We start from the raw sequence: 27,101 nt of genomic DNA, 5'->3' as shown, positions 1-27,101 counted from the left end.
AATAATTTTTTTAATGTCGTTTTGCGTGAGGGCGCATGTGGCTGCGAATAGGGTTGATACGGCTCCGAGGCATAGGCATAGTGTGAGGACAGTTTGGTTGTTGTGGAATAGACGGTGGGTTCGGATTAATAGGAAAATTCCGGCTACTACTATTGTGCTGGAGTGGAGGAGGGCTGATACAGGGGTAGGCCCTTCTATGGCGGCGGGTAGTCATGGGTGTAGGCCGAATTGTGCGGATTTGCCGGCCGCAGCTAGAATGAGGCCTAGTAGGGGCAGCGTTGGGGTTGGAGAGGACGAGGATAATTGGTTAATTTCTCATGTATTTATGGTGGAGGCCAGTCATGCCATGGATAGGATAAGTCCGATGTCTCCGATTCGGTTGTAGAGGACAGCTTGTAGAGCGGCGGTGTTGGCTTCTGCTCGACCGTGTCATCAGCTGATTAGAAGGAAGGATATAATTCCTACTCCTTCTCAGCCGATGAACAGGACGAATAGGTTGTTGGCGATGATTAGGATGAGTATGGCTATCAGGAAGAGTAGAAGATACGTAAAGAATTTTGTAATGTATGGGTCTGAGGCTATGTATCATGTTGCAAATTGTAGGATAGATCATGATACGAATAGGGCGATTGGGAAGAAAGTGAGGGAGTAGAAATCTATTTTTAGGCTGATTGGGATTTTGAAGTTTATGATGAATTTTCACTGTCAGAGGGAAGTCAGGCTTTCTGTACCTGAGTGGATGTGAATTATTATGGGGATGGTACTGATTAGGAAGGAAGCTTTTACTGTGCTTGTGATGGTAGCTGGAGTATTTTTAAGGTTGTCTGACAAGAGTGGGAAGAGGATTGGGGTGGATAAGGTGGCCAGGGTTAGGAGTGTAAATGTGTTTAGGACTAGTGGGAGGTCCATTACTTTCACTTGGATTTGCACCAAGGTGGATGGTTCCTAAGACCATTGGATTACTGATATCCTTTGAAAGTAAGGGGGCTGAGGTTTTATGCTCAGATGCAAGAGTTAGCAGTTCCCGTTGGTTAAACCTCCCCTCGGCAGGTAAGAAGGGTTTAACTTCTATTTTTAGAATCACAGTCTAATGTTTTGGTTGAAACTATACCTGCATATAGGCATATCTGAGATGAGTTCGGGTTTTAGGATCAGTAAGAGTATGGGAATTGCGTGCAGGGTTATGAGGAGATGCTCTCGTGTGGAGGAGTTTTGCATTGATGTGATGTGAGATGGTAGTGCTCCTCGCTGGGTTGTTATGAGTATGTATAGGGTGTATGACGCGGTGAGTAGTATTGCGACCCCTGTTAGGATAATTGTGAAGGAGGATCAGTTGAATAGTGAAATTACAATTGTTAGTTCTGCCATAAAGTTTGTTGTTGGTGGGAGGGCTATGTTTGTGAGGTTGGCTAGCAGTCATCAGATGGCTATTAGTGGTAGGAGGGGTTGCAGTCCTCGTGTGAGTAGGAGGATTCGGCTATGGGTTCGTTCGTAGTTGGTGTTGGCTAAGCAGAACAGTATTGAGGAGGTTAGGCCATGTGAGACTATCTACCTTAGATGTGCCTAAGGATGCTCGACCTCACCATGAAACAAGGTTGCCTGAATATCGAGCACAGTTCAAAGACTCTGCAGGCACCCAAGGTCTCCCAGTTCATTAGCAGAGACAAACATGGACAACTCAGAAGTTGTCTTCTTTTTTAGGCTGCTTCAGTTTACTTGGTTCTTGCCTACTTCTGGTCACTTTTCTACTGTGTGTCTTCCCTGAGAACTCCCCACCTGTGACAAGGCATATGCATATAGGGCCTGCCTGCAGAAACCTACACCCATTAAATGATAATGGCAGAAACCCTCACAGGCACACTACATTCCTGCTACTTCTACTTAGGGCCTTTTTCAAAGGCAGAACAAAGTGGCAACCATCTATCCTAGCAAGAAACTGTATGTGCTGAAACTTTTATAAATGTGAAATTAGCCACCTGCAATAACTGTTGTAAAACTGTTAAATTAGTAATGGTGATTAGTCTCATTTCTTGCTGTAATATCAGGGAACTAGCATGAAACAGCAGTAAAAAGGCTCCTACACAGTCCAGAAAATAAGTTAAACCAAGTCTTGTTCCCTCAGTGAAATTGAAAACCTTGCTGAACTCACTGCAAGCCCGCCTGCTTGCAAGAACTTTGTCATTCTATATCCCCACTGAAATAGCACAAAAGGGAACAGGAAAGAGTGATCCATTTTTTTAATGCCTGCTAAAAATTAATCTGGCATGAAAAGAATTACAAGTCACAAGATGCCACAGAAAACTGGAATGTTTAAGCTTAATAAAATCACAGTTCCCAACCCCACTTTCTTTACAGCTTGAAGCATCCGATCTTCAACATACATTTCCATCCTCTTTACTTAGTTTAACGAAATACGTGGACGCTCTGAATAAATACCCTGGCTTCACTCAAGCATGTACTGTATCACTGAAGGATCCACTTCCTCTGCCATCAGACTGGAGTGCAGACTTTGGATTGTTGCTTTTTTCCCCAAACGCTGTTTCCACAGGACAAATGCAGCTACGATCTGTGACTGCAGGTTGTGCGGATGATTGACTTTACATCGATAGATGTCAGTATGGGACAAACCCAAGCACAGAGCTACATGCTCCCATTCAGGTCCCAGCCTCCTCGCCAGCTTGTTCAACTGCTGATCTGTTGGTGGCATCTTCAAAATGGACGGTGCAACTTCAGTTAAGTCTATAAAAGAGGGAAAAAAAAAAAAGAAAAAGAAAAAGCATGTGTGTCACTAGGCAATGCTGCAAGAGTTATTGGGAGACCTTGACAAAGGAGGGAATAAGCATGAGCAAAGCTGAGGTGAAAGAATTAATTAATTCAAGAAACAGAATACATATTTACGTAGAAAAATAATTACATAATCAACCAGAAGATTAATCAGAGGAAAACTAATGCTCAGTAGACCATACTAGGGAGCCTTGTGGTTTTGGATGTCAGTAACCCAGACATCAGAGCTGTACACCAAAGCAAAGACTTCCAAAAGTAATTATAGATTTCGGGGTAGTGAACATGAAAAATTTTCAGGGAACCTGTTTCCAGCAGCCATCATCCTCAGGGATCCTCATGTGCTTGCACCAGTATGATACAGTGACAAGTGACAAATATGGGACCAGTAATAACTTATTACTCATATTCTGTGATTCCATTTATACATTAAAGAAATAAATTTGATTCCTTAGTTAGTAGGTAGTACACGATTTTTTTTTCTGAGGGTTGTTCGTAGGAAATTCTGTCCTAAGATGCTACTTACCCTTTCTGCCCTGTCATGTATGGCAAACTCATCTTGAGGAGACCAGCCTTGAGGGCTTTTCCTCTATTTGAATGAATCCATAAGCATGGTTCAGGTGAACCCAAATGAACACAAATGTTCACAAATACAAATTATGCTTCCTTATCTCTCAGTTCTCGTTCTCAGTTCTTGTAACACTCCTGAAATCGGGCATGAATGTGCCACAGCTCCATTCATCTGACCTCCCTGAAGATGTTTTCAGGAAAGTGCAAGGAAGTCCCATTTTTTCTCAGAGATTTTTGCCTGATGTTAAGTCCTTTAGGATTGATCACGTACCCAAGAGAATGCACTCTTTATACAAAAAGATGCTTCACATTGAACTGGTACCTGAGGAGGGCAGGATCAATACAACTGCCAAAACAGCCTTCAGAGGAAGCATTAAGATAGCTGTAATTATCAGCAGAAAAAATCTTGTAGGGACTGAATCAAGCTTTTCTTGCACACACAATTGATCTCTTTATGTGTTCCCTAGGATATCTGATAATTAAAAGAAAACCCCAGAAAGTATTAATACAAACAGTGTTAGCAGCCAAGTGAGAATACAGTAGTATTCAGAAACATGCTGTGTGGGATCCAGCTCACCTAACTACAGGTAACACCTCCTGAACTAAATATGCTAGGATTAATTATTAGTGAGAAGAGAAATAGACACTTCCAAAATACAAAATTTTTTGACTGGAAAGAAGATAATAATTAGATTAGAAAATAAAAAGAAAATAATTAGATTAACTAAACTCCTCTAAATGTGCACATTTCTCTCCACTGATTTGTAAAAGGAGCATTGGGTATAAGCTCAAATGTTGATATTGATGCTGTAAACAGCCAGTGACAGCGGAATGATTCTCTGCCTATAAGTTCAAACCATATGCCAGCCTTTAAAAAGATGCATTTAGAAAAGCAGCATAAAATACCTACAAAGCATATTTGTTCTTCAATAGTCTTTGTGATCAAAAGCTGAAATGAGGAGTCAATGCAGTCTGCAATTGCTGCTCTACTTCTCTTGCTGAAGATACTGCAACAAAACACAGGCAAACTATCCCCTTGAAAAATGCTGATTAGAGCCTGTTGGTCTGAAGCAGCAGACTCCCTACAGAAATGCTGCTTTGCAAAATCTAATTTATAGCTCCAATATCATGCTCACAGTCTCCACTACAGCAGAAGAGAAACTCCAGAAAGCACCATGCCTTCATTATATCAAAAGTAATTGTTTTTGCATAGAACACCCAGAGCCTGCAAATGCTTGTACAGTTTCAGCCAAATAATACACAAGAACTATACAAAGCTGCTTTGAGTAAAGAGAAAATTGCTTTCTCAAGAATATTTAGGTCTCTTTGATCTTTCTTTCTCCAGACTACCAAAGAAATCTGGGGCAAGTGCTGGTTTCTGTGGATAGGGCAGAGGATGCACAACTTCTGAAGAAGGCTGAGCAATACCTGTGGGGCTGCCCTATGCTGCCACATTAGATGTGATACCAGTTTCCCAGCTAAGCAAGGACAAGGAAGTATCTTTAATGAATGCAAATAGTTGAGAATAAAACAAATATAGCTACATTGTGCTGTCATCAACAATACTTTTTGATATTAAACCCTTTCTTTGGGTTATGGTCAGCTACTGTGTACTCACAGCAGTAATACCTGCCAGTCTGGGTTTTTGCTCTCACACTGAAGTTTTCATATGTCACATCCACTAGCAGAATGATTTTATGACACTGAAATGTGATCAAGCAGGAAGGCCTAATAATAATACATGTCAGCCTTTGTCCATCCAGCCTTTGATACTAGGCAGGCTTTTTTACGACAACAAGTATCTTGCCTTCAGTCTGTTATCAGCCCTTTAATAAGGATCAGAATAAAACCCATCCCGGAGATCTTTTCATCTTATGCTACCATCTGATTCTAATATAGATGTGGAAAACTCTGGGACAGAAGCCAAATGTTAAATTTAATACAAAGGACTGGTATTTCAGTCCCATTTTATTTTCTGTGATAGCTCATTTTCAGCTCTGATACAAAAACACTGATGAAAATTGAAGATAAATATTACATGACAGGCAATGTTATTTAGAGGTATAGAGAAATATTTAGTGAGATCTTTCAGTTATGACAAATGCAAAATCACAAAAAGATCTGGATATGTTCTAGGATTAATGCTACTCCTAATTTAATAAACATAATGGCATTTGAGGTGAAATAGAAATGAATTCTCTGTGTTCATGCCCAAACTGCTATAAATATATTGCAAAAATATTAAAGATAACTTTTTTTAGCTATGTTTACTACAAACTCTCATTTATCATCTCCACTTGTCAGGAACTGCCTGAGGGAGGTAATGAGATTAGAGCAAAAGTTTCAATTATGCAGATCCTGCAGTTGCATTTGAAAGGTACTTTTAGGATACTGAGACCTCATTTTTGAAAAAAAAAAAAAAAAAAAAAAAAAAAAAAAAAAAAAAAAAAAGTCAAGTATTTCTTGCTCTAGGTGGCTCTGATGAGTAGGTGTATGTGCTTCTTTCAGTTGTGCACTTCCACTTAGCAAAACGAGGATTGCACTGTTAAAAATGGGAAGACATGGAAGAAATGGGGCTTGGGGCAGCACCAGAGGGTGTTGAGAGTTGCTCTGGAGAAGGCAATTTGTGCTGCTGTCACCTCCAGTGAGAGCACCAAGTGAAACACTGTGTCCAGCTGTGGGCATCCTAGGCTGTGAGGTGCCAGGGCCACACGCTGCAGAGATTTAGAAGCTGAAGTCTTGCTGCTCATGCTGAAGCCACGAAGATCCTGAGGAATGAAGAGCCAACAGCTCTGTGCTGGGGAGAGCCAGCCTGGTGCAGAGCTTCTCTCCTGGGACCACCAGCCAGCTGGCTGGCATGGTTCTTGGACCATGAAAATCCCCTTCCATAGGGCTGGAGATGGGAAGGACACTCTCCGCTCTGGTTGTGAAGCTGTAGCATGAGGGAGTGTACTTCTCCCCACTGCCGGTGAAGGAAGCTCATCCACACTAAGCTTTATCCTAGTTGTTCCCGTTAAAAAACAGGAGATGTTGACAACTTCTGGCCTGTGTGTACATCTGTACTTCCAGACCACTGCACAAACCAAGAGTTAAAATGGTGCTGGTGAGTGTGGACAGGAAACAGAGCTGGATATAAATAATATCACAGACACAGACCAGACAAAACAGAGTCACCCAGAGAACAAAAACACAAAAACCACGTGGGCAAAGGCAGACAGTCACCATTTTGCATTTATTTTTCTTCAGAACCTCTATAGCTTTAAGTGGGAGACTCCAAGAAGATCAAGCTCACCTCAGCTGTGTCCCACTTGGCACAAATGGGAGGATGTAAGATAAAGTCCATACAGGAGACAGCAGCCAAAAGAGCTGAGGCATTTCTGGGTGATCTCCAAAGCACCCAGTTGATTCCTCAGAACTGCTGGGGCCCAAAGTGCCTTACACTTTCATCTAAAAGACCCTTCTCCATGTACGTGTGACATTTTTGTGCATGAACAAAAGCATTTGTTGGAGTTTCAGAGAGACTTCTCCCCTGCAAAGTCAATACATTTTAACACAAACCCAACTTTTTGGCTTTTGCTGTGTAAAAGGGGCTTGGGTGGAAATTGCACCTGAATCCAAAGTACTGAAAAAGTCTCAGTCAGTTGCTGCCTAATCCTACAAGAACAATGCCACAGGCAGTTCAGGAGACAATTGAAGAGTCAGCGATCTATTATGGCCCATCTTTATCTAATAACTAATAAATCTGTCTGTTGGGAAAGGTGTTTCTGCAGATTGGTCTCTGCTTCCAGCATTTCCTCTGTATTTCATCCGCTTAAAGGACCATGTACATACTTGTTGGATAAGATGGAAAGAAGCCCTGGAAGAGGAAATAGGAATCCAGCTACCTCTGAGCTGCACATTCTAATGCTGACGTGCACAGACATACTCAATTTCTCCTGGTAAATCATTACAGAAAAAATATAGAGATTTCCCTGGGAAGGATCAAGAATGCTTTCTAGCCTCCAGTACAGCACCTGCTTGAGAGAAAACTCTCCTGGGAATCAAGCAACATGCTGAAATGAAGCATGCAAGAGCCCTTGGCAGGAATAATGCTAGGAAAATGCTCTAATTTTTATATAATCACATCTGAAACATGTCAGTGAGTCTGGTCTTCAGACCCTGCATAACTGGAATGGGACTGTAAAGAGGAGTAACTGCTTGGTCATGCATCTGGCCTCAGCATCTCCCCCTGCAAGGTGTATGGAGTCCTTCAGGATCTGGACTCAAGACGCTAACTGTTGTTCACTTAATCCTCTTATCAGATCCTAGTCATGATTTCTGAAGAGTTCAAAGCAAACATTTCAGAGTCCCCTTTAATTATCTTTTCTGGCATCTGGAGAACAGCTCTTCCCTGAGAAGTGGTAAAGTTAGATTAAGAGGTTCTACAAGCAGCAAACCAAAGAAGCCTCACTTCCCCCGCAGGATGTGAATCCTACAGCTGACTTCAGGTCTTCTCCAGCTGCTTATCTGTTCTCAAGACACTCATGAAACTGCTCCTCTTCTCAACAGCAAATAGACAGGCTTCTTGATTTTGGACAAGAGGTTCAGAAGCTACTAGGGGTACATGAATACACACAACACCCCACAGCAGAGGAGAGCATGGCCCTGGTTACTAGAGGAAGTTAAGCAAAAAGGGACTCTGAAGCTCCTTAGAACCATCATGGCCAGTATGCCATCAGTGGCATGTGGGGCACTTCAGCTAAAGGAAAACATACATAATAATGAATCTAGTGTGAGGTTCTGCTTCCCTCCAGCCCACTCATTCAACTAGCCTGAGCCACAGACCCAGCACTGGGTACAGAATGGGCATGGTTGCCACAGCTGTGTGCTGTGTGTTTTGGCAGCTGTGCTATGTTACATAAATTACTTACTGACTGAATGCCACAATAGTTAACAACGCGCACATAAACAGGTATATTTGCTTTAGAGTAAAATCTCGTTGGAGTGAGCAAAACTCAAGTGAGAGTGTATCAGGAAGAAAGACAACACGTGGCAGATGAGGCTGGAACAGGCTGCCATGAGCAGCGAGGTGGGGTTACAGAACCTGAACTGAAGGACACTGTGTAACACTCCCGCTAATGGAGAGACTGGAGATATCTAGAAGCTGCAACTGCCCTGAGCTGCCAGAGATGCTGGATGAAAGGGATAGCAGAGAAGAAGCATTTTGAGGGATCCCAGTAAGTGCTACAGATCATTGAAGTAAAATACAGTATTATGGTGGAGATCCTGGTAAGAAGGATGGAAGAAAGATAAGTTGTGGGGTAACTGCAGGGGATGGCTTGGCTTAATTTGTTAGAAAAGAAGATGGGAAGCTACAGTAAGTCTCCATTTGTACAGCTGCTCTGCTGCTTTTATGTTCAGCTGTTCTCTCCCAACACTATATTAACAGGTGAAACTGCAGGAAAATGCCTGTCCTCTTCCTACATCACATTCAAATTCATAAGCCAACCTGTAGCCATGAATGACTGGAGTGCCAGACAGGAGAATTTTATGTTTGTTTGAGTAGTTATGCTTCACAGTTTCTGTAACTTGGTAACTTCTGATCTGATGAATGCAAACATTATGTATGGGATTTGCATGAATAAAACCAACTTCTGTCAATTAGTGATCATAAAACACTTACTCTTAAGCATACTTCTGTCATGGTAATTTACATTTCCAAGTATCTTAATTAAATGACGAAAGGCACTAATCAAAGTGAAAGTAAATATGAAATACATTTTTAAGACTGGCTGCATTCTTCCTCATTGTACTGTTTTTTATGACTTGCATTCAAAGACACTAAGTTCTCTGTCTTATTTTTAACAAATTGGAATCTACTAATCTACCAATCTATATGACAGCCAATATGCAGAATAAATTGTGACCATGATCCTTTGGTAACCAAATCTATGGCACTTCCCTGAAGTGAAGCACAATCCACCCGAGGTACCAAATTCAACTCCTTCCTGCCAAAAGCTTGCTGGGACTCTGCATTAGTGGCGTAATTAAAAAGTACATATATCTTCATTTGTTGGCAGCTCTTCTCCTCTGTGAGCTCTAAAACACCATACTTTGTGACATTAAGTACATTTTGGGTATTAGGGTAAGAAAAACAGCATAAAATTTTCTAAATCTACAGGCAATTCAAGAACACAATTTTTTCTATTTTGGCTCAGTACCAGCAGCTAATTCATATATTCTTTATCACTTGCTATGGACTGCCTAGTAGCTGCAGATGTGGAAACAGACTGCTAAAATCTGAAGCATAAACATTCAGAATTCATGACAAAAGTTTTCAGTTGTATTCCCACTATTCAGTTTCAGTAGCTACACAGTTACCTTGAACATTTTTTAATTTCTCCTACAGGTTTTGTACCTCTACAGATCTCTGCTATACTGATAATCTTCAGTACTAATCTATATTAAACAGATTGTCAAAGAAGTCTGTAAATGAAATAATTCTCTTCAATTTCCAACCTTTTCAAGCCATAGGGAGCAATCCCTGTGTTTTAAGGAACTGAAAGAGATTGGTTTTTCACATCTTTTTTCACATTTTACTGGAAAGAGCAGCAAGGAAGTTTCAGCAGTTAATAGTGTGGATGTTATTTTGTCTCCCATGAAAATAAATTAATTACAATCCACACAGTATTTCTCTGCTGCTACATACCATGAGATCAAGTAATTAATTTCATAAATAAATGGCAGCTGCAGATGCAAGCAAGGAAAAGAGCACATATGCAAAGTAAACAGAAACACAACATAATAAAATGTTTACTCTCTTTCAGGCAGGATGACCCTACATTACAAGGCAGGATTAGATATAGTAATACTGTGGCTTTATAACTTGCATTTTATGTTGCTCTAGACACTGAAGTAGAAGTAAAATTTGCTTGATATTTCCTATTAATTTCTATATTGTTATACATAAGTGAGCAATATGCATGAGAACTGAAACCACCTGATGGCATCTTTGCAGTGTACCTTTGATATAAATGCATGAACAGGTTCAGCATTCAGCAATACACTAAAGGAAAAAAGAAATACCTACTCAATTGTTAGGGTCTGTGGAACAGTCAAGCTTCCAGGAACTACTAGACAGCATAAAGACACCTGCTAGTCTGAAAGAGTAGAAATGAGAGTTTTTGTTTTACAGGCCAGCAGTTACACTAACAGTCAACCCTACAAATAATGCTAAAAAAACCAAATTCTGAAGGATGTCACTGCATTTCTACATAGTTTTCAATGCTCTGCAGTTACTAGTGAATTGAATGGTGCTTGATAATACAGAGCTTTCAACCATTCATTATAGATCTGAAGCCCACAGACCCATAAGTTCTTAGTCAAGTTTCTTCTCAACGCTATCACAAATAAAAATAAACGATCAGCAGGTGATTGCATGAAGTTGTGATGATCATAAAATACATTCATATTTGTTGTAGACTTCTCATGGTATCATAGGAGCCAATGTTTATCCTTGTGGGTTGGGCAGCTCTGACAGATTAACTCACCCACTCTAAGTGAAAAACAAAGCTAACTGGAGCAATTAATGATTGTTTTGTCAGCGAGGTGACAAAACCATCATGCAACTTTTGTCAGGGGATTGGAAGCTAACTTCTTTTGACAGACGTTTCTTGAATGCTTATTTCGAAAAGCCTGAGCTGTCTTTCAAAGAGCTGAGGCAAGTGTTAATCCTGCTGCTCCTTTGCACGCAAGAATCAAAGACTCCTTAGGCTTTTAATCTGCTGGGTACAATAAGTAAGTAAACATTTTTTACTAGCAACTTTCCTATCAAGTAATCTTTCTAAAGACTACAGCATTTCAGCAATAAAATCATGTGCTTGAACTTTAGCTATCAGTTTTTCTTTCATGTAACAACTACAACACTGCCAGTATGAAGGACTGTTTTCTCCTAAAACAAAACTAATCACACGTGTTTCCCTTGCGGGACTTAAACCAAATGTGACAATAAGCCATTATATTTAGCCTTGACAGAACTATTCATTCCTCCTCAAGATTTTTTTTTTTTCCTTCAAGTTGGCTCTTCTTTTTGCTTTGGCTCAAGTCATTAGAAATATCAGAATCAAAGATCTGCACAACAGATGGAGCTCGGTTGTGAAGAATGCCTTTGGCTGGTGAGGATCTTTGCCTGGCAGGTGTCAAACCAAAATTAATACTGCACATATTATAGCAAAGTGAGACTGCGTTCCTTCCTGACCACAAACATGTATTAATAGAACAAGCCACGCAGAGCAAGCTAAAACAGTACTATCATTCTGCTGAATCCTCCACTGTTTGTCATTTTATTTAATCACTTATATCCATGCAAAACAAATAAACACAGTGCAACAGGTTAGTTTAGTGTCTCTTTAAAGACATTTTGCATAGGTGTAAAAGACTTCACAAATTGTCATAAGCAAAATAGACCCCTGCTGGTTTCTTTTGTTCTTCCATTTTCTTCCATTTTCTTCTAAATGCTTATGAACTTTAGTAGATTTTTTGACATTTCAAAATCCACAGGGGAAAAAAAAGGTAGTGGTATTAAAATACAATGCTCACCTACCATAAGTTGCTAAGCCTGGCTTGCCAAATGCAAGAGCCTGAGTCAGAAGACAGAGCTTTCCATGAGTGTCAGGAAGGAGGGCTTGAGGTGGCATCACCTGCTTCTCTCCATTCTCAGATGAATGGGAGGCTCAGCATCACAACCAGCCCTCTCAAGTGCCAAGTCAGTTGAAGATACGCAAGAAACCAATTTGGAATCTCATGGCTGGTTTCACAGATCCAGCAGCAATTTTAGCTATCCAATAGAGCTGTAATTTTAGAAGGTCATAGCCACAAGACTTTTGGCTCTCTGTAAAGCAAATGTGAGAATGTATTTGTGTGTGTGCACATACATATATGTATGTATGTATGTACAAATCCCCCTAATTTTTCAAAATCTTAATTAAAATAGATGAAAGTCTTAGACACATGCAAGTCAAATTCATTCCCTTTTAAAAATTTCATTTCCACAAACTCAGGTTATGGATCTGTCACTTGACCCTGTTGTGAAAAGGGTGTGAGAATGGGATCGGGGTGAAGTAATTTCCGAAACTGAGGTCCTAACTCAGAGAGCACTTTACGCCAGCAGGGACAGGATGAGCACTTCTTTCACCCCCTTGAGTCAGCAGTGACATAACACCCTGCACCACGTGCTCAGCGGCAGGGCTCGTGGCTGCCCTGTGACACGGCTGCTGCTGGGTGACACAACACGCCGATCCTCTGCAGTCATTACAGAACCAAGACAGCATGGGAAGTGAGGCAATGACTCACAGCTGCAACCATGCACTCGAGGGCTGAGGACCCAATTACTTTTCTACTCACTCAGGAACAGCATTTTCCTAAAGGAACTGAAGTAAGTAAGTTCAAAATTAAACAAGGTATTGGCAAATATTTGCATTACTTAGGCTATTTGTAGAAGATTTATGCTAGTATTAGTGTGATGATTCATATGCAAAACCTAAACATCTGAAAAAATATTTTGCTTAAACAATTAATTTTCATGTCTCATGCATAGAGAACATTTCCCCTTATAGTTCTGTAGTCTACTAGCTGCCAGACTTTGATCCAGAACTGAAATGTCAATCATTTTGGCTTTTGTACCTAACAAATCAGAAATAAAAATGTTTTAACACCAGAATGAAAAAGCTGGAAGATCGGCAGACCATAAAAGATATCTTTTACTTGGTTTGGGATTTGTGCACAGGTATGTCTAATCCAAGTAAGGCTGAAACAAAACCAAAAGGCAAAACTAAAAACTAGACAAATCTCCTCTGTCGCAGAGATGCAGAAATACAAGTGCTGTTTGTGTCCCTGAAGGAACCAAACCTGAAATCCTGCTACAAACAAGACAGCAGGGCTGTTATTTCCTTGACAACTGACATCACAGGAACCTTTCAGAGGTAACAATGGAAAGCCAGTCTCAAAAAAGGATTTTTTCTTTGCTTAAGCAAACATCCTTTAGGTTCTATAAACTCAGAAACAAAGAAATCAAGTGTTTTTTTTCATAATGTTGAAAATTTTAGCACCAGAACTGTAAACAACAACATCCATCCCTCCCTCCCTCTCTCTCTCTGCCTCAGGTTCCCCTTTGTGGAAATGCACCACACCACATCAGTGGTGTGGGCTTGCACTACCAGATGAAAACCCAGCTGTGCTGGGATTTTTTTTTCAACCACACAGTGCCCACCCACCTAACTGGGCCTTCCACTTGCACTTTAGCATGTGGAAATACCCTAATGACAGAGGGTTCATGTGCAAGTTTACAAGCACCAAGTGCAGAAGACAGATGAAAATTTGGCTGCAAGTCTTTGGTGTTCTCTGATCTTGGGAGATTTGAGCTTTCTAAGTCTGTTACGGAGCCTAGGAGTTGTATGCTAAAGCCACAAGAATGACCTATTTAAGTATCTTTATTCAGTCTTGTTGATTGAAAATGGGAGCTTCTTATCTACTCAAAAGATGTTGACAAGAACATGAAGGTACTGCTACAACTCAGGCTTTTTAAGACATGCTATTTACTAGGCATTACATTGTGATATTTATACTGTATTTGAGACATATGAGAACTTCAGGCACCCCATGAAAAATCCTTGCTTGAGGCATCTTGGCATTTATACATGTATAAAGGTTTTCATGCCTGAAATTGCCAAGTTAATGGGAATAGTCAGGCTGAAAACTGTAAAAAGCCTTACTGTTTTCAGGAAGCTCTGTGCAGGCAGATTGTGAGACTTGGGACAAGTATCCTTAGATCACTTCAAGAAGCCACATCTCCTTTTTAAACAATCCAGGTCTAAAGCATTTGACAAAGAGACTCAACAGACCTTCTGTAAACCAAGCAAGGAAAGTAGAAGCCATTTTTAATATGGTTCTTTGTGTCATGCAAGTATTTCCACATGAAAGTAGAGAAACTCAGTCAACCAAAGATGCCTGTGTCTGTAAGTAAGGCAGGAGCACACATTTTACAGGGAGCAAGTCTGTTTGGAACAGTTGAACAAAAGCTTGAGGAAGGAATTTCAAACAACATAGAAGAATGTCTCAGACACACAACTGAAAAAAAAACTGTAGCTCTGTAAACCCACAGAATACTCATTTAAAGACTCTGAGGAACACAGCTTGAGAATATCTATCAAGTAAGATCAGAGCTACATGTGGGGACAGCAGGAGGCAGCTGAAGCAATCTGCAGCACAGCTCCAATGATCATCAGTCTCTGATCCTGAGAAAAAATATAATCACTGCATGAAAGTGCACATTAGACCAAACCAGAAACCCCAGGAAAATACATATCTCTGCTACAAAGAGAAGGTTAGAACTCCTCAGGTTTTACACAGTGGTCTATAGCTCTGTATGTCCCAATCCAATATACTTTCTTTGACTGACAACACAGCTGTGGCTTTAATTTTGAAGTCCACATTTTTCTATGGGAATCAGTAAATATAACATCTTTGTCCTGTTCAACAGAAAAACAAATCCATCTCTATTTTTTTATTCCTCTGCAGCCTTAATATAATTGTGCAACATTTGCTTTAGAAATATATTTGAAGATGTTTTAGATATGACCTTATTTATACACCATCCTAGGCTTTCCAGGAACTCTGAACCATCAGCCTCCTAGCCTGTCTTGTCTGCAAACTACTGTCTTTTATGGCTTCCACACTATACTGTCTGGATGCTCCCCATGCAACTGGCAGGGAAGATGTTCTGCTAAATACAAACACTTAGGGAGGGGAGTTTGCAGTCTCAGGTGTGGGTTGTGAAAAAGGCTTTGTATGTATTAGGTTATGTACACAGAGTTTGCCATGATTATGTTCAAATAACTCCAAAGAGTTGGGCCTACACAGGTGAAAAAGGAAGAGTACCAGAGGAGCCAACAGCCCGGAAGCTCATCTATACTGGATTTCCTACTCACGACCACAGCTTTGAAAGGTGCCCATCTTCAGATGCTGATGGAGCCCTGCTTCACCTCTGCAGTTTTAATCAAAGACTTAATTGACCAGGTCCCAGAAAGGTAAATAATAGATTGTCCCAAATAATCTTGAGTAAGGAGCTGAGCATACTGGAATGTGGAAATACACTAAGGTACTGATAACAAAAGGGAGCAGACAACCAAAGGGGTCAGTTGCTATTTGAGCTAGAAAGGCTGAATGAACTGTTATGGAAACAAATAGGTACATATTTGCATCTAAACCTCTACCTGCCTGCTGCTTCACATGGAATTTTAAGGCATTGGGTTTAATATGGAAAAACATACCTTTGAATCAAATTCTGATGTCTGCATTTACACAAAGTGATAGTTTTTCCAGGACAGTTCACAATGTAGATTCCTTTTGGTCTCTTACTTTTAGCACTTAGTCTATTCCCACCTTCTGCCACCTTCTCAATCTCTTTTCTCTTCCCTGCCTCATGTTGCAATTGCTGGAGGATTCTGGAGCTGGGACAATGTGCTGCCACCATGTCCGCCCACCACAGAGAGGCAGCTGGTCTGTACCCCAGCCCATGCTGGGCAGGCATGCAGCCCTCCTGCTGGATAGGTGGACTTGTCTGTCAAAGGTATGTTGCAAATTTTCCATGACAAAAATCCCCTCCTACTTCTTTTTCTCTTCCTTCTCCAACTTTTTCTCTCCTTCCCTCACTTTTTGAGCAGGAAGGAGAGTGACACAGAGAATAATGATTTCCTCAGCTTCTGTTGGATAAAACCCACAAAAATTTTCCACCAAGAGTGAGCTTTTTCTGGTTTGTTTTGTTTGGTTGTTTTTCTAGTTTGGTTTGGGTTGTTTTTTTTTTAACCCAGTAAGAATCAGAAGCCATATATTGAATTTAAAATTTCCTAAATAAGGGCCCTGTTAATACTGTCATTTTGTGTAGAAGGTAGCAGAGATGTGGTACCTCTGTTTCACTTAGCACAGATTCCAGCTGTATGGCAAGAGGTCAGCTTGAATTTTTCTCTTGAGCTGTATCTTTTCAAACCTCTTTTCAGAGTTCTAGTTGTATAACTCAAACCCTATATCTCAGGGTAGATGCACAGCTTGTCAGGCTTTCCTTCTGCCAGTTGGCTCTGCACTTCCCAGTGTTAATTCCCACTGCCTCCACATGTTCAAGAAGGAGGGAGGAAAGCAGTGGTGAGCAAGGAGAGGACTGGAGCAGCCAAAAGCTGCAGAGGCTTCCCATGCACGGGGAGAGCATCACAGATGGGTGCAGCTGGTACCAGAGAAGAAAAAGGCACTGAAGCCACTGATTTTCCGATGGCATTGATGGGCAGGGCTCTGAGCAGGTTTGGGACCCTTCAGTCACTGACAAGAACAGAGTGTGTGTATGTACCACACACTGTCTTGGTGTCAAGTCAGGAGTCATCCTTGTTTCACGTGCGCTTTGTCTGAGCAGATGGCAAAGTATGATGGCTGCTGGGTTAAGATTTTGCTGCCAAACCAGCCCCCAGCTGTTTTCAGACTGCTGCTCTCTTTACCAATGCAAAAACAGCCATCTCCCTAATTTCCTCCTTCAAAGTATCATTTTTGGTATTATAGGAGCATATACCTAGCCAGACTATATAGTTAACATGACACAATTTTTAATTATCTATCTACAACCATCTTCACACTCTGGTGGTGGTGGTGTTGAAGGGTTGTTTTGCTGGGGGCTTTTTGAGACTATCACGAAAATTTGAATTCCCAGGTACAAACTCCTTTGGTACAGAGCCTGCACTACCAGGTGTAGAAGGTGACCCATCACTCTAGCTGTACCACATCTCCTATGAAAAAAAGCTTTTGACACAGAAACTAGCCCAAATCTCATTTGCAGTAACAAGTACATAATGCAAGACTGTTCCAGAAAAGACAGTGACAGAAACACATACTTATTTAGTTTATTCCTTTGTCAGCTGGGGTTTCTTAATATATTTTTGTCTAGGAATGTCCTATAAGGCTAGGTTGTTAACTGACTGGGACCCTTCCAGCAGTCTCCAAGTCTGTGCTGCAACCACAGGGCAGCACAGCTTCCTTTGGGTATTCCTCCTTCTGACAGGGCAGCAGGGCTCACTAGCACAGCAAGATGTAACTCCATGCCACCCTGACCCAGCAGCAGGGTGTTAGGCTCCTTAAACTCAACAACTATCTACAAAACATGAAACAAGTAGAAATCCAACCTTGTGACCTCGTTGGCACAAGTAAGTTCCAGACAAACCAACACAAACACAGCTCTTGGAAACATGAGTTCTGGGGATAAACAACCAACATCCTCTCTCCTCCATACCTCTGAATTTCCTTGCTCCTGGAAACAGCGGAAGGAACACCCCAACTGCGTGTATACACATGCACTTCTCAGCAGACCAACAGCAAATGTTGATCCAGCAACTATAGCTGGAACACATCAACCCTACACCAGCAATAAAGCACCACTGGGCCAGATGTTATGGTGTCAGCACAAATTAAGCATCATGAAGCATGCATCAGCCAAGCCAGCAGTCCTCCTTAGCTTCAGTGAGCCTTGAGCTGTGCTATGTGGAATTGCTGCTTTCCATACAGAATATCTCATTCAAAGCAGGGGCTGTCACAGCAACTGCAATAGCACCACTGATTTTTGGTGTGATAAGCTGTATTTAGAGCAGGAAAGTATTGCTCTGTGAGCTGAAAAGCAAATCAAGCAACAGGCAATAAAGCTTGAGCTTTAGGTTTTAATATCTGGTGTCAGTCCCATTTCCCAAAGCAAAGGGTACTTTATGTACACTGTAGACATTTTTTGTCTGAAGCAATACTAACCCATAATCTCTTATACAGCACATGAAGTGTCCTGCACCCCCACCCCCACAATGGTCTGATTCTAGATCCACCCTGCTATTGTTTGTGGGAGGAAATCTAGGTGTGTTGCAGAACAAAACCAATGGGTCCTGATATTCTGCAACATCAGACAACGTGATTCCTTCCTCACAAGACTCCAAGGTCCTCCTAGACCAATTTTAAAAAAGGAGAGGGCAGGGAGAGGAAAGAATGGTAGAAAGATCTGTGGTGGAGCTAAAAACTCAGGATTTCTGGAGTCTTTGTCATAGGCTGTAATTGCAAAATCATGCCTCCTGTCTTCCACATAAACAGCAAACCTTTTTTCTTAGGGTATGAGATGATTAGGAAGTTCCCTACGCTCACCTTAATTAGGTTTCTTCTGTCACTTGGAAACATGATTTAAAAAAAAAGATCAGGCCATTAAGTGTAGTCTAGACTATTGTTTCCAAATACTTCTTTCAGCATGGAAAGGATCAACCATGGAATAACCAAGCAAGTCGCCCTATTATGCAACAGGCAAGAAAACTATTTGTGCTGCTACACTATGTTTTTAATTCCTCTGAAGGCTGCTTTCCCCCAGGGAATTCCAGTAATCTGACTGATTGAAGTGTGTTTTGACAAGTTGTAACAGTCCAGAAAACCCACCTACAAAATTACATCCTGGTAGCATCTTCCAAAGTAAACTGAAATCTTGGTATCACAGCTCATTTTGGAAAGTACTGTGCCACAGCTTTCATTTGTTATGAGAACATAGCCTGAGTTTTAGGTGTGGATAACAGGTGGTGTTACACCTATTGATGTACAGCAAGATGTAATCCTCTTCTGTACCAGGTTTTTGTACCAGCAGGGCCCCATGGATCATCTCCTGAAACTGACCAGAATAAAACCATCCAGTCTTAATATATTCTTATTTCATCTACTTTCTTTCACTTTAGGTGAACACACTGCAAAGTCATCAGCTCACCCTGAGGGTTGTTTGTCCACCCCCAACAAAGTAAATCAGAACAAGCTGCCAGCAGAGATGTCAGCCTGCTGGAAAGACAGGAATACTAGCAGAGTCTAAGGACCAGGCAATGTTATGCTGAGAAAGTCTTTACTACGCCCACCAGCAGTGCCTGCAGGCTTCAGTCATGTACCACATGCCAGGCACAGCACATGGTTCCCATCACGTAGGTTTTCTGCCACTACTCCACAAGCCTACCAGTCTCATACTGTCTTTTTGCTTGCCACTGCCATGGAGAGAAAATACTTGACTGGGTATGAAGCTCTTATATACAAAAAATTTAGGATTCAAAGGACAGAAGTTTTAAAATGCTAGAAGTGAAAACATTTTGAAAAGTGAGTCCCAGTAAGTATGGATGGACCAACCCCATTCTGTCTCTGGGCTCAGCTCCAGCCCAGATGAGTTAGAAACATCCTGGAGATATCTACTAGGAAGACAAAGGAGACAGAGGCACTGAAAAGCTAGGAAGTCTCAGACTAACATATTTAATTTTTCCATATTTTTCTTCGTGAATATCCCAAAACAGAAAGCAGACAGATTTTTTGCAGAAGTTACTAGGATTTATTAAAGACAGGATATTGATATGAAACATTCATGACCCTCAACTTAGCAGTATTTCTCTTGGATGGGGTAATGAAGTAAATTTATTACACATCAGTGCCAAGAAGCTCATAATAAAAATACAGATTATAGTTCTCAGATTCATCAACTCAAACCAGATATTGTTGAAAAAACAGTCGAGCAGGAAGAATGTCTCATAAGATGCTTGCACTACCAAAGCAACATATGAAATACATATTTTATCCAACAATAGGATACAAAGTAAACAATTTGATTTAAGGACCCTGACACAAAGGCAGCCTGTGAAGACATGAGGAGACCCCTTGTCATGTTATCCCAGGTGTGGAGTGTGCGGAGGAAGATGATAGATATGTTAGACATGGGCAAAGCAAGCAGAGATTTTATAGCATCCTGAGTTGATGATTTTATGAGTCATGAAAAAAATTAATAAAGCATGGATAAAGCACGATAAAGAAATACTGCAACTTCTTGGGAAGCCAGGCTTCAGCAAAGTTTCAGGCAGATCACAGCCACAGCAAATCTTCACATCAATTCTACCCATATCATTTAGTCCCCTCTCCTCTTCTGTTCCTGACCTTCATTGCTTTCTTTACTGGAACATATCTAGTGAGGAATCAGTAATCAAAGACCAATTTATTAAATTCCTGATAGTGAGATCTAAATATTTTATTCTGCTTTTGCTGCACTCCCTACAAAAGTAAAGCTATCTCTTCAGAATAGTCCCAGAGCTTGCCTGTGTGGCATCTGCATGGTCTGTATGGCTCCAGGAACACCTAACCCATCAGCCTGCTGTGAAAGGAGGAATTCATATGTCCTTCGGTACGATTGAAGGCATTGTCACTGCTGAAAGTTTCCATAAATCAGAGTATAACAGACCAACCCTTTAAGAACTCGTCTCTTCTCATTTCCAGACGTACTACCAAGGGGAAAAATTTATTCTGCCAAGGATTTCCAGTGTTTCCAATTCCTCACTTCTTCCATCTCATCCTCAGGAAAAACAAAGCAAAGCCAAAAAATCACAACCCTCTCACAAATTCCCAAAACAAAGAAAAATTAAACAAACAAAACAATTAAGCACCACAGTGTTTCTAACTGCCTTCCAAAATACAACAAACAAAAAAGCATTTAAAATTGCTTTAGTTTGGGAAAGTTACTAACCATGAGATCTCTAGTGCGTGTCTGTGTTTAATAGAGAATGTAATGGAAAAATAGAACTTTAGTGACCATCCAAGAAAGATTTCATGAAAAACAGGGTGGAAAGGAGTTTGTTTGGATTTAATGTTTCCCCAGAAGCATCTCTAGTCCAAACATTACACCACAGGTCAAATGGAGGGGAGCCAGAAAATAAAACACTTTAAAAATATCCCCTAAAAAGGAAAGTGAAAGTGGCCAGTCTAGTTAGAATCATAGAATGGTTTGGGTTGGAAAGGACCAAAACGACTATATCATTCCAACACCCTGCCATGGACAGGGACCCCTTTCAGTACACCAGGTTGCTCAAAGCCCCATCCAATCTAGCCTTGAACACTTCCAGGAACAAGGAATCCCCCAACATCTCGGGGCAACCTGTTCCATTGTGTCATCACTCTTACTAAGAATTTCTCCCTAATATTTAATCTAAACCTACCGTCTTTCAATTTGAAGCCACTCCTCCTTGTTCTGTCACAACATGTCCTTGTAAAAAGTCTCCCTCCAAGTTTCACCTTTTGTGACCATAAAATGCAAATTCTGTGATAAAAAGGAAATTTGGGCTCTGGTACCATCACTGAATATCAGTAAATACTGCAACCTACACATGGGAAGTTGAATAGAAAAATATATGTTCAGCTTGTAAAATTCTTTGACTGGTACTGCTTTTAAGTAAGCTTACATTAAAATACTTCAGTTTGGAACTGACAGTTTAAAATACTACAAACTGTCCTCAACCCTCTATTGTAGCCTTTTCAAGATGCCTCCTTGCAGACAGAGAAGCTCAACAAAGCTCTCACACAAGACCACCTGCCAGTAATATCAGAAAACCTGTATGGGGCAGGTACCTTGGTAATATTTTATAGTAATAAAGTTCATCTTGCCAGTCTGTTTCACACATATGAATACTCACTTTCCTTAAGATGTTCCTTCCAAATGAAGGAAAATAACCTGTTCAATGTCTGATAATGCTCAGACACTGCAGCATGATATTCATGTAAGTTCATTTCTACTTTATAGACTTTCTCTGCATCTCAAGGTTGAAGATACTGAGGAAAGAGAGAAGCACTGTGGCAATGGAAAGCAGTCATATGTTGTCCCAGTAGATTCTCACAGGCAACCCTTTCAATTCCCTCAATGTCTGCCAAATTATCAAGATCATAAAATAACCTGTACGGAAATTTTTTTCTCTTCTTCAGCTGCTCTTTGAGACAGAGCTGTGTGCCATTTAAGAGGGAACCAGAGGATTAAGCATTAAATTGCCTGACAGAGCACTTGAGGCCCATGCAAGCTAAATATCTTAATCAAGATAAGACAATTTCAAGAGAAGACAATTCCAAACTTCTTGTCAAGCATGACTGAGAAAGAAGTGATCTTACTAGAGGAAGAAATGACCAGCAGCTTGAAGCACTCAAGCAAGAAATAGAAGCTGTAGAGGAAAATTCTAACACAGCCTCAGAAGATGCTGAGAGGAGCTTTGAAAAGCTAATTTCTCCTGAAATTTTCCCTTCAGGAAGCTGAAGGGAAACCCCCTGAGGAGTCAGGGGAGCTGTCGCCTATCTACTCTGAAGTGTCATCTTGCAGGAAATGCTGTAGCCTGACAAGGTAGCAAAGAAAAAAAAAAAAGATAAAAGATTAGTTCTGTATCTTGGAATTGACACAGAGCGGGAGACTTGCTCCAATGCTGCAAGCTGAGCACTTCAGGTTTCAGAAGTAAGCAAGCTCTGTAGAGAAACAGGCAAATGAAAACAACACTCAGGGAAAGATGCTGATGAAAGGTATTGTGCTGCATGCTAAAAAAGAAAAAAAAGAAGAGTGCTTTAAAAAGCCAAAGGTTCCACAGAGTTCTGAACAAATGAAAAGTGGTAAGTACCACATGGGAGACTTCAAAGACTACATTTTCATGGGACCTTCAGATGCTTTCCTGAAGGCTGAGGCTCTCTCTTTGCTGTGCACAGGGTGAATGAGACTTCTGAGAGCATGGTGCACAGCAGCTGGCAGACTGAGCAAGAAACAAAGCAATGAAAAGTGCTGAGTCCCTCAGTAACACGAAAGCCTAACACAGGGCCACAAGGAGGTATGTCTCCACTCATGGTTTGCAGCCTGGAATTCTCTTCCAGAGCTGGATAAATACTTCATTTCAAAAACACACAATGTCATAGCCCTTGCAGTGAGATATGAGAACTAGTGCTGCCATTGACACTCTTCACACAACATCCTTACACTTACAATTCATTTACAAAGAGGTTTGAAACCACAGCCCTGAGTTCCCAGACGACTGAACTGACCTCTCTGTCCCTCCCAGTGAAGTAGCTTCTCTGGCTGCTCTCAGTCACCAAAGGCATGTAGGGCTTTCTAGCCTCCTGCCTCTGTTCACAACCAGTGGTTGATCAAGGGTCTGCAAATGAATAGTGAAACTCTCAGTGTGAGCTGCTAAGGGAGATGAGTCTTGAGCAAGGTGCAGCAGAACTTTCTGTTCCAGCAGGGCCAGTGGAAGCAAGGAAGGAAATGGGAAAATTCAGTCAGTTGAGGAAACCATCCTGGCCAGGATTGTCTTTAGTTTCTTAACTGCCTGATTTTAAAAGGCACAGTCAATCAATTAGTCAGTCATCTCCAGTTCAAATATTTCCATAAGTGCTTGGCAGTGTTTTTTCTATCTAAGGGACGTCTGCTGCTGGTGGAAGATTTCTTAGATGTCAGAGAATTCCCCTTGATGACAAACTCTCCTCAGACAAGCTCCAGTCTGGGCAATTTCCCTTTGGAAGCTTTCACAACTTGTTTGTTCAAACATTCTGAATCTTCTTAAAAGAAAAGCCAGTTGGCTATCGGTCTCGTTTCCAAACCTGACTCACTGAGAGAGGCAGTGCTGAAGTGTAGGGAAATTCCTAAATTTAAGACACCAGGAGCATACTACGTACTTGACCTGAATACTTTACCTTTACAGAAAACATTTTCACAAGTCCTTGGTGTGTCTCAAAAGGGTGTGCACACAAGCTGTGTTTAAGAATCATTTTATCTTTTACTAAAATTCATTCTAATCTGGATTATAACTTGGCAACTGAAAACTGGCAATTCTTACACAGAAAAGTATATAGGTGGTAAGTAAAGAGAAATACTGCCATCTTATATGTTCTGATAACCTAAACTCCCCCAGAAGTTCCAAAATCTAAATAATTTTATATTGTCTATTGCTTTGAATTTAGACTTCTTACAGAAAATATTGTGGACTTGTAGTCAGCCACAGGAGCTGAAGGGGCTGAAGCTTAACTCTACTAAGCTTCCCAGGCTCAGAAGAGATTTACAAGACAGGGAATTCATGACCTAGCTCTGCAAGCAGACAACAGATTGTTCCACTTACTAAAACCATTAAAGCATATATGAAGATCACAGCAGTTCTGCCCTCTTCTGCTCTGCTTTTGAATGGTTGTGTCCTTGAGATCACCTTCTGTAGTTCGCATGTTAACCAAATCAGTTTTGAAGGTTTGTTGGAAATCTAGAAGGCTTTGCCAAGAAGCTAGAAGCTGTTCTCCTCAGTTCACATCTCCCTTGAAGACAGCTGCCTTACAAGTCAAGTAATGCACATACGAACACAACACACCTTAGTCCAAACTGAAGAGCAGAATACAGCCAAATTCTAATTATTAATCTAAAAGCAGAGCATACTCCCACAAAGGGACATACAGGCCAGCCAACACACAAGTAGGATTATGAACAGTAATGACAAAAAGGAAAATGTTAATTATGGTACGTGTCTCCATTATGAAAAAAATGTCTAAAAATATCTACTCATTTATTCCCAAAGTTCAGAAAGTGGTTACTATGCCAGTAACATAGGATCTTCAATCACAGCATTTGTGGCTTTGTCTTATTTTCCTTTGTTGCTTATGCCAGCAAATCACATACAAGGACAGCTAATGAATATTCCGCATACTGGAGAATGCTCAAATGCTTTCTGAAAAAAATATCTAAATGATGCAGTTTCTCTTTCTTTGTGTGTTTGTGTTGAGGGTTTTTTAGCTTTGAAATGGGAAGTGAAGTGCTCATCAGCTGCAAAGTGTTCCTTTAATATCAGTCATGCAATAATTACCTCTGCAATAACCATCATTACATTAAATTACATGCTACCCTTGCTCAGCTCAGTGTGAAGACTAGCTGTAGAATAAAACAAGGGAAAAAACCCAACCCACTGAAAAGCCATTGTAGAGTACTGAGCCTACACCACAAAGGTAAGTATACTTCCTGCAGGAAAACTAAGTATCAGTTAAGAACTGCCTGTCTTTGTTGGAAGTCTTCAGTGAAACCTAAAGTGAAAGCTCCTCACCTGTTCCAATATTCATTTCACTGTAATGATGCAGTGCTATTGCTGAGAATACATACAATTTTTTGTGTAATTCAAGAGTACACAGTTATGAGGAGTCAAATAGTGAAGACAGTTTTGCTTTCAGCACTTTCTTAATTTTTAATAATTTTCCTAGCAACCCAAACACTTTCATGAGGTCTATTTCAGTACATGGCAGGGATTTATAGAAATAGTTTAGTTTTTCCTTGTTAATTTTAAAGATATATTTCTACTTGCTGACTTTTAACAAACGTGTACCCTTCTGAGGCTTTAAAATGAAATTTGTTTTGGAAAGTGGCTTGTTGAAACTACATTCAAATTTTGCATCTTTTATGTCTTAGTGACTTCCAGATAGAATTAATTCCATTCACAAGGTATAGCTTTGGGGTTTTTTTGGGGTTTTTTTGGTGTGTTTTGGTTTTGTTTTTGTTTGGTTGGTTGGTTTTGGGTTTTTGGGGGGTTTTGTTTGTTTGCTTGTGGGGGGGGTTGTTTGTTTGTTTTCTTGTTTTGGTTTTTTGGGGTTTTGTTTGTGTTGTTTGGTTGGTTGGTTTTGTTTGTTTGTTTTTGTTTTTTGTGGTGTCTTTTAACTCTTAGCTCGATTGACTGCCCAGGAGCTGAAAAATCAGCTGCAGTCTGATTCAGTTATTAACACTGGTAGTTACAACTATGCAGGAAAAGACACTCAAAGAGAGAGTCATTCAAAGAGAACATTCAAAGAGGACATTCAAAGAGAACAGGCAATGTAAGTAAAGTCAGGCTTAGTGTAGGTAACAACTCAGCCAAGACTGACACCGAATAGAAAACAGGTCACAGCTATGCGTGCATTTCAGCATTCTGAAAAAAAAAAAAAACAGAAACAAACAAACTCTTAAGGAGTTTCAAGATTTTGTGGGCAAGGCATGTTCCTTGCTGGTGGATAACTCTGTATCAAGGCCATAAGCAACCACCGCATCATGAGCAGAGGTAGAGAGAGGCTGCACAGTGGAGGTGGACACTGATGGAACTGAAGGGAAAGATGAAGAGTCCTGCTCCAGGATCTGCAGTCCCAGACCACAGCTTGAATAGCAAATGACAAATCTCCTCCGTGTCCTCGGACAGAAAAGGTTGAATGGAGGGCAGATACCTCCCTGTCCATAGCAGCATTCTGTTTAACACTAGGCTATGTGTTGCGTGAACCTTAGGATCATCCATTCAGTTATGACTTTGTGCAGGTTCTGGCTAAGCTGGACCAGTAATAATGACCATGTGGATAACCAATGTTTCCTGTAAAGAATGTAGAACTGCTTTTGCTGGTTTACCTATAACTAGGCTGTGAAGCAAGCATCAGCTGCTGAAGTTTCAATGGATAGAGGGTATTGCCAACTCTATCACAGCCAATTTGCATCTCTGAAAGCAGTCATGACTTTCTCTTCAGCTTTAAGAAATCTTGTTGGAGACTGGGGGAACTGGTTGAGAAAAGAGAGGACCACAAGCAACAAGACAATGATGAATGTCCCTGAACTCATTCTCCTGGAATTAAAATGCTGCTATTGTTGGCACCTCTGGCAGCATTGAGATGCATCACAGGGAATCCCATTAATGTTTATCATCTCTCTATCAGTTGCTCATAAATTTCCCTTCTACACTGCAAGGTTACAAGTTTTTTAATTTCTGAGAGTGAAGAGCTAACAGAGATAGTCCATACTGAGAGCATAAGTTTGGGGGTTTGAAAGCTCTTACGTTTCCAGAGAAACAACAAATAGGCATCTACTTGATTTTCATGTCAAGCATGACATAGACAATGTCCATCAAGGTCTCTACTGTGCATTTTTT

At 40.8% G+C, this 27,101-nt stretch overlaps 1 protein-coding gene across 4 annotated transcripts in view; it reads right to left on the bottom strand.

The window, feature by feature from the left end:
* The window catches only part of CRADD (CASP2 and RIPK1 domain containing adaptor with death domain), an 83,063-nt gene that overhangs the window by 5,786 nt on the left and 50,176 nt on the right, over positions 1-27,101 (bottom strand). For 2 of the 4 annotated variants that reach the window (XR_010999148.1, XR_010999149.1), the window contains exon 2: positions 2,382-2,739. Coding sequence is in view for 2 of the 4 variants with exons in the window: in XM_068190380.1 (XP_068046481.1) it covers positions 2,444-2,739 (296 nt within the window). In the remaining 2 variants the exon portion in view is untranslated. Of the gene's footprint in view, positions 1-1,639; positions 2,740-27,101 lie in introns of those variants that run through there. The other 2 variants (XM_068190380.1, XM_068190381.1) reach the window with 1 other exon arrangement.

This window comes from Anomalospiza imberbis, chromosome 5, assembly GCF_031753505.1.
Source record: "Anomalospiza imberbis isolate Cuckoo-Finch-1a 21T00152 chromosome 5, ASM3175350v1, whole genome shotgun sequence".
NCBI lineage: Eukaryota > Metazoa > Chordata > Aves > Passeriformes > Viduidae > Anomalospiza > Anomalospiza imberbis.
The sequence above is the reverse complement of the archived record's forward strand: the minus strand, read 5'-3'. Positions and strand labels throughout refer to the sequence as shown.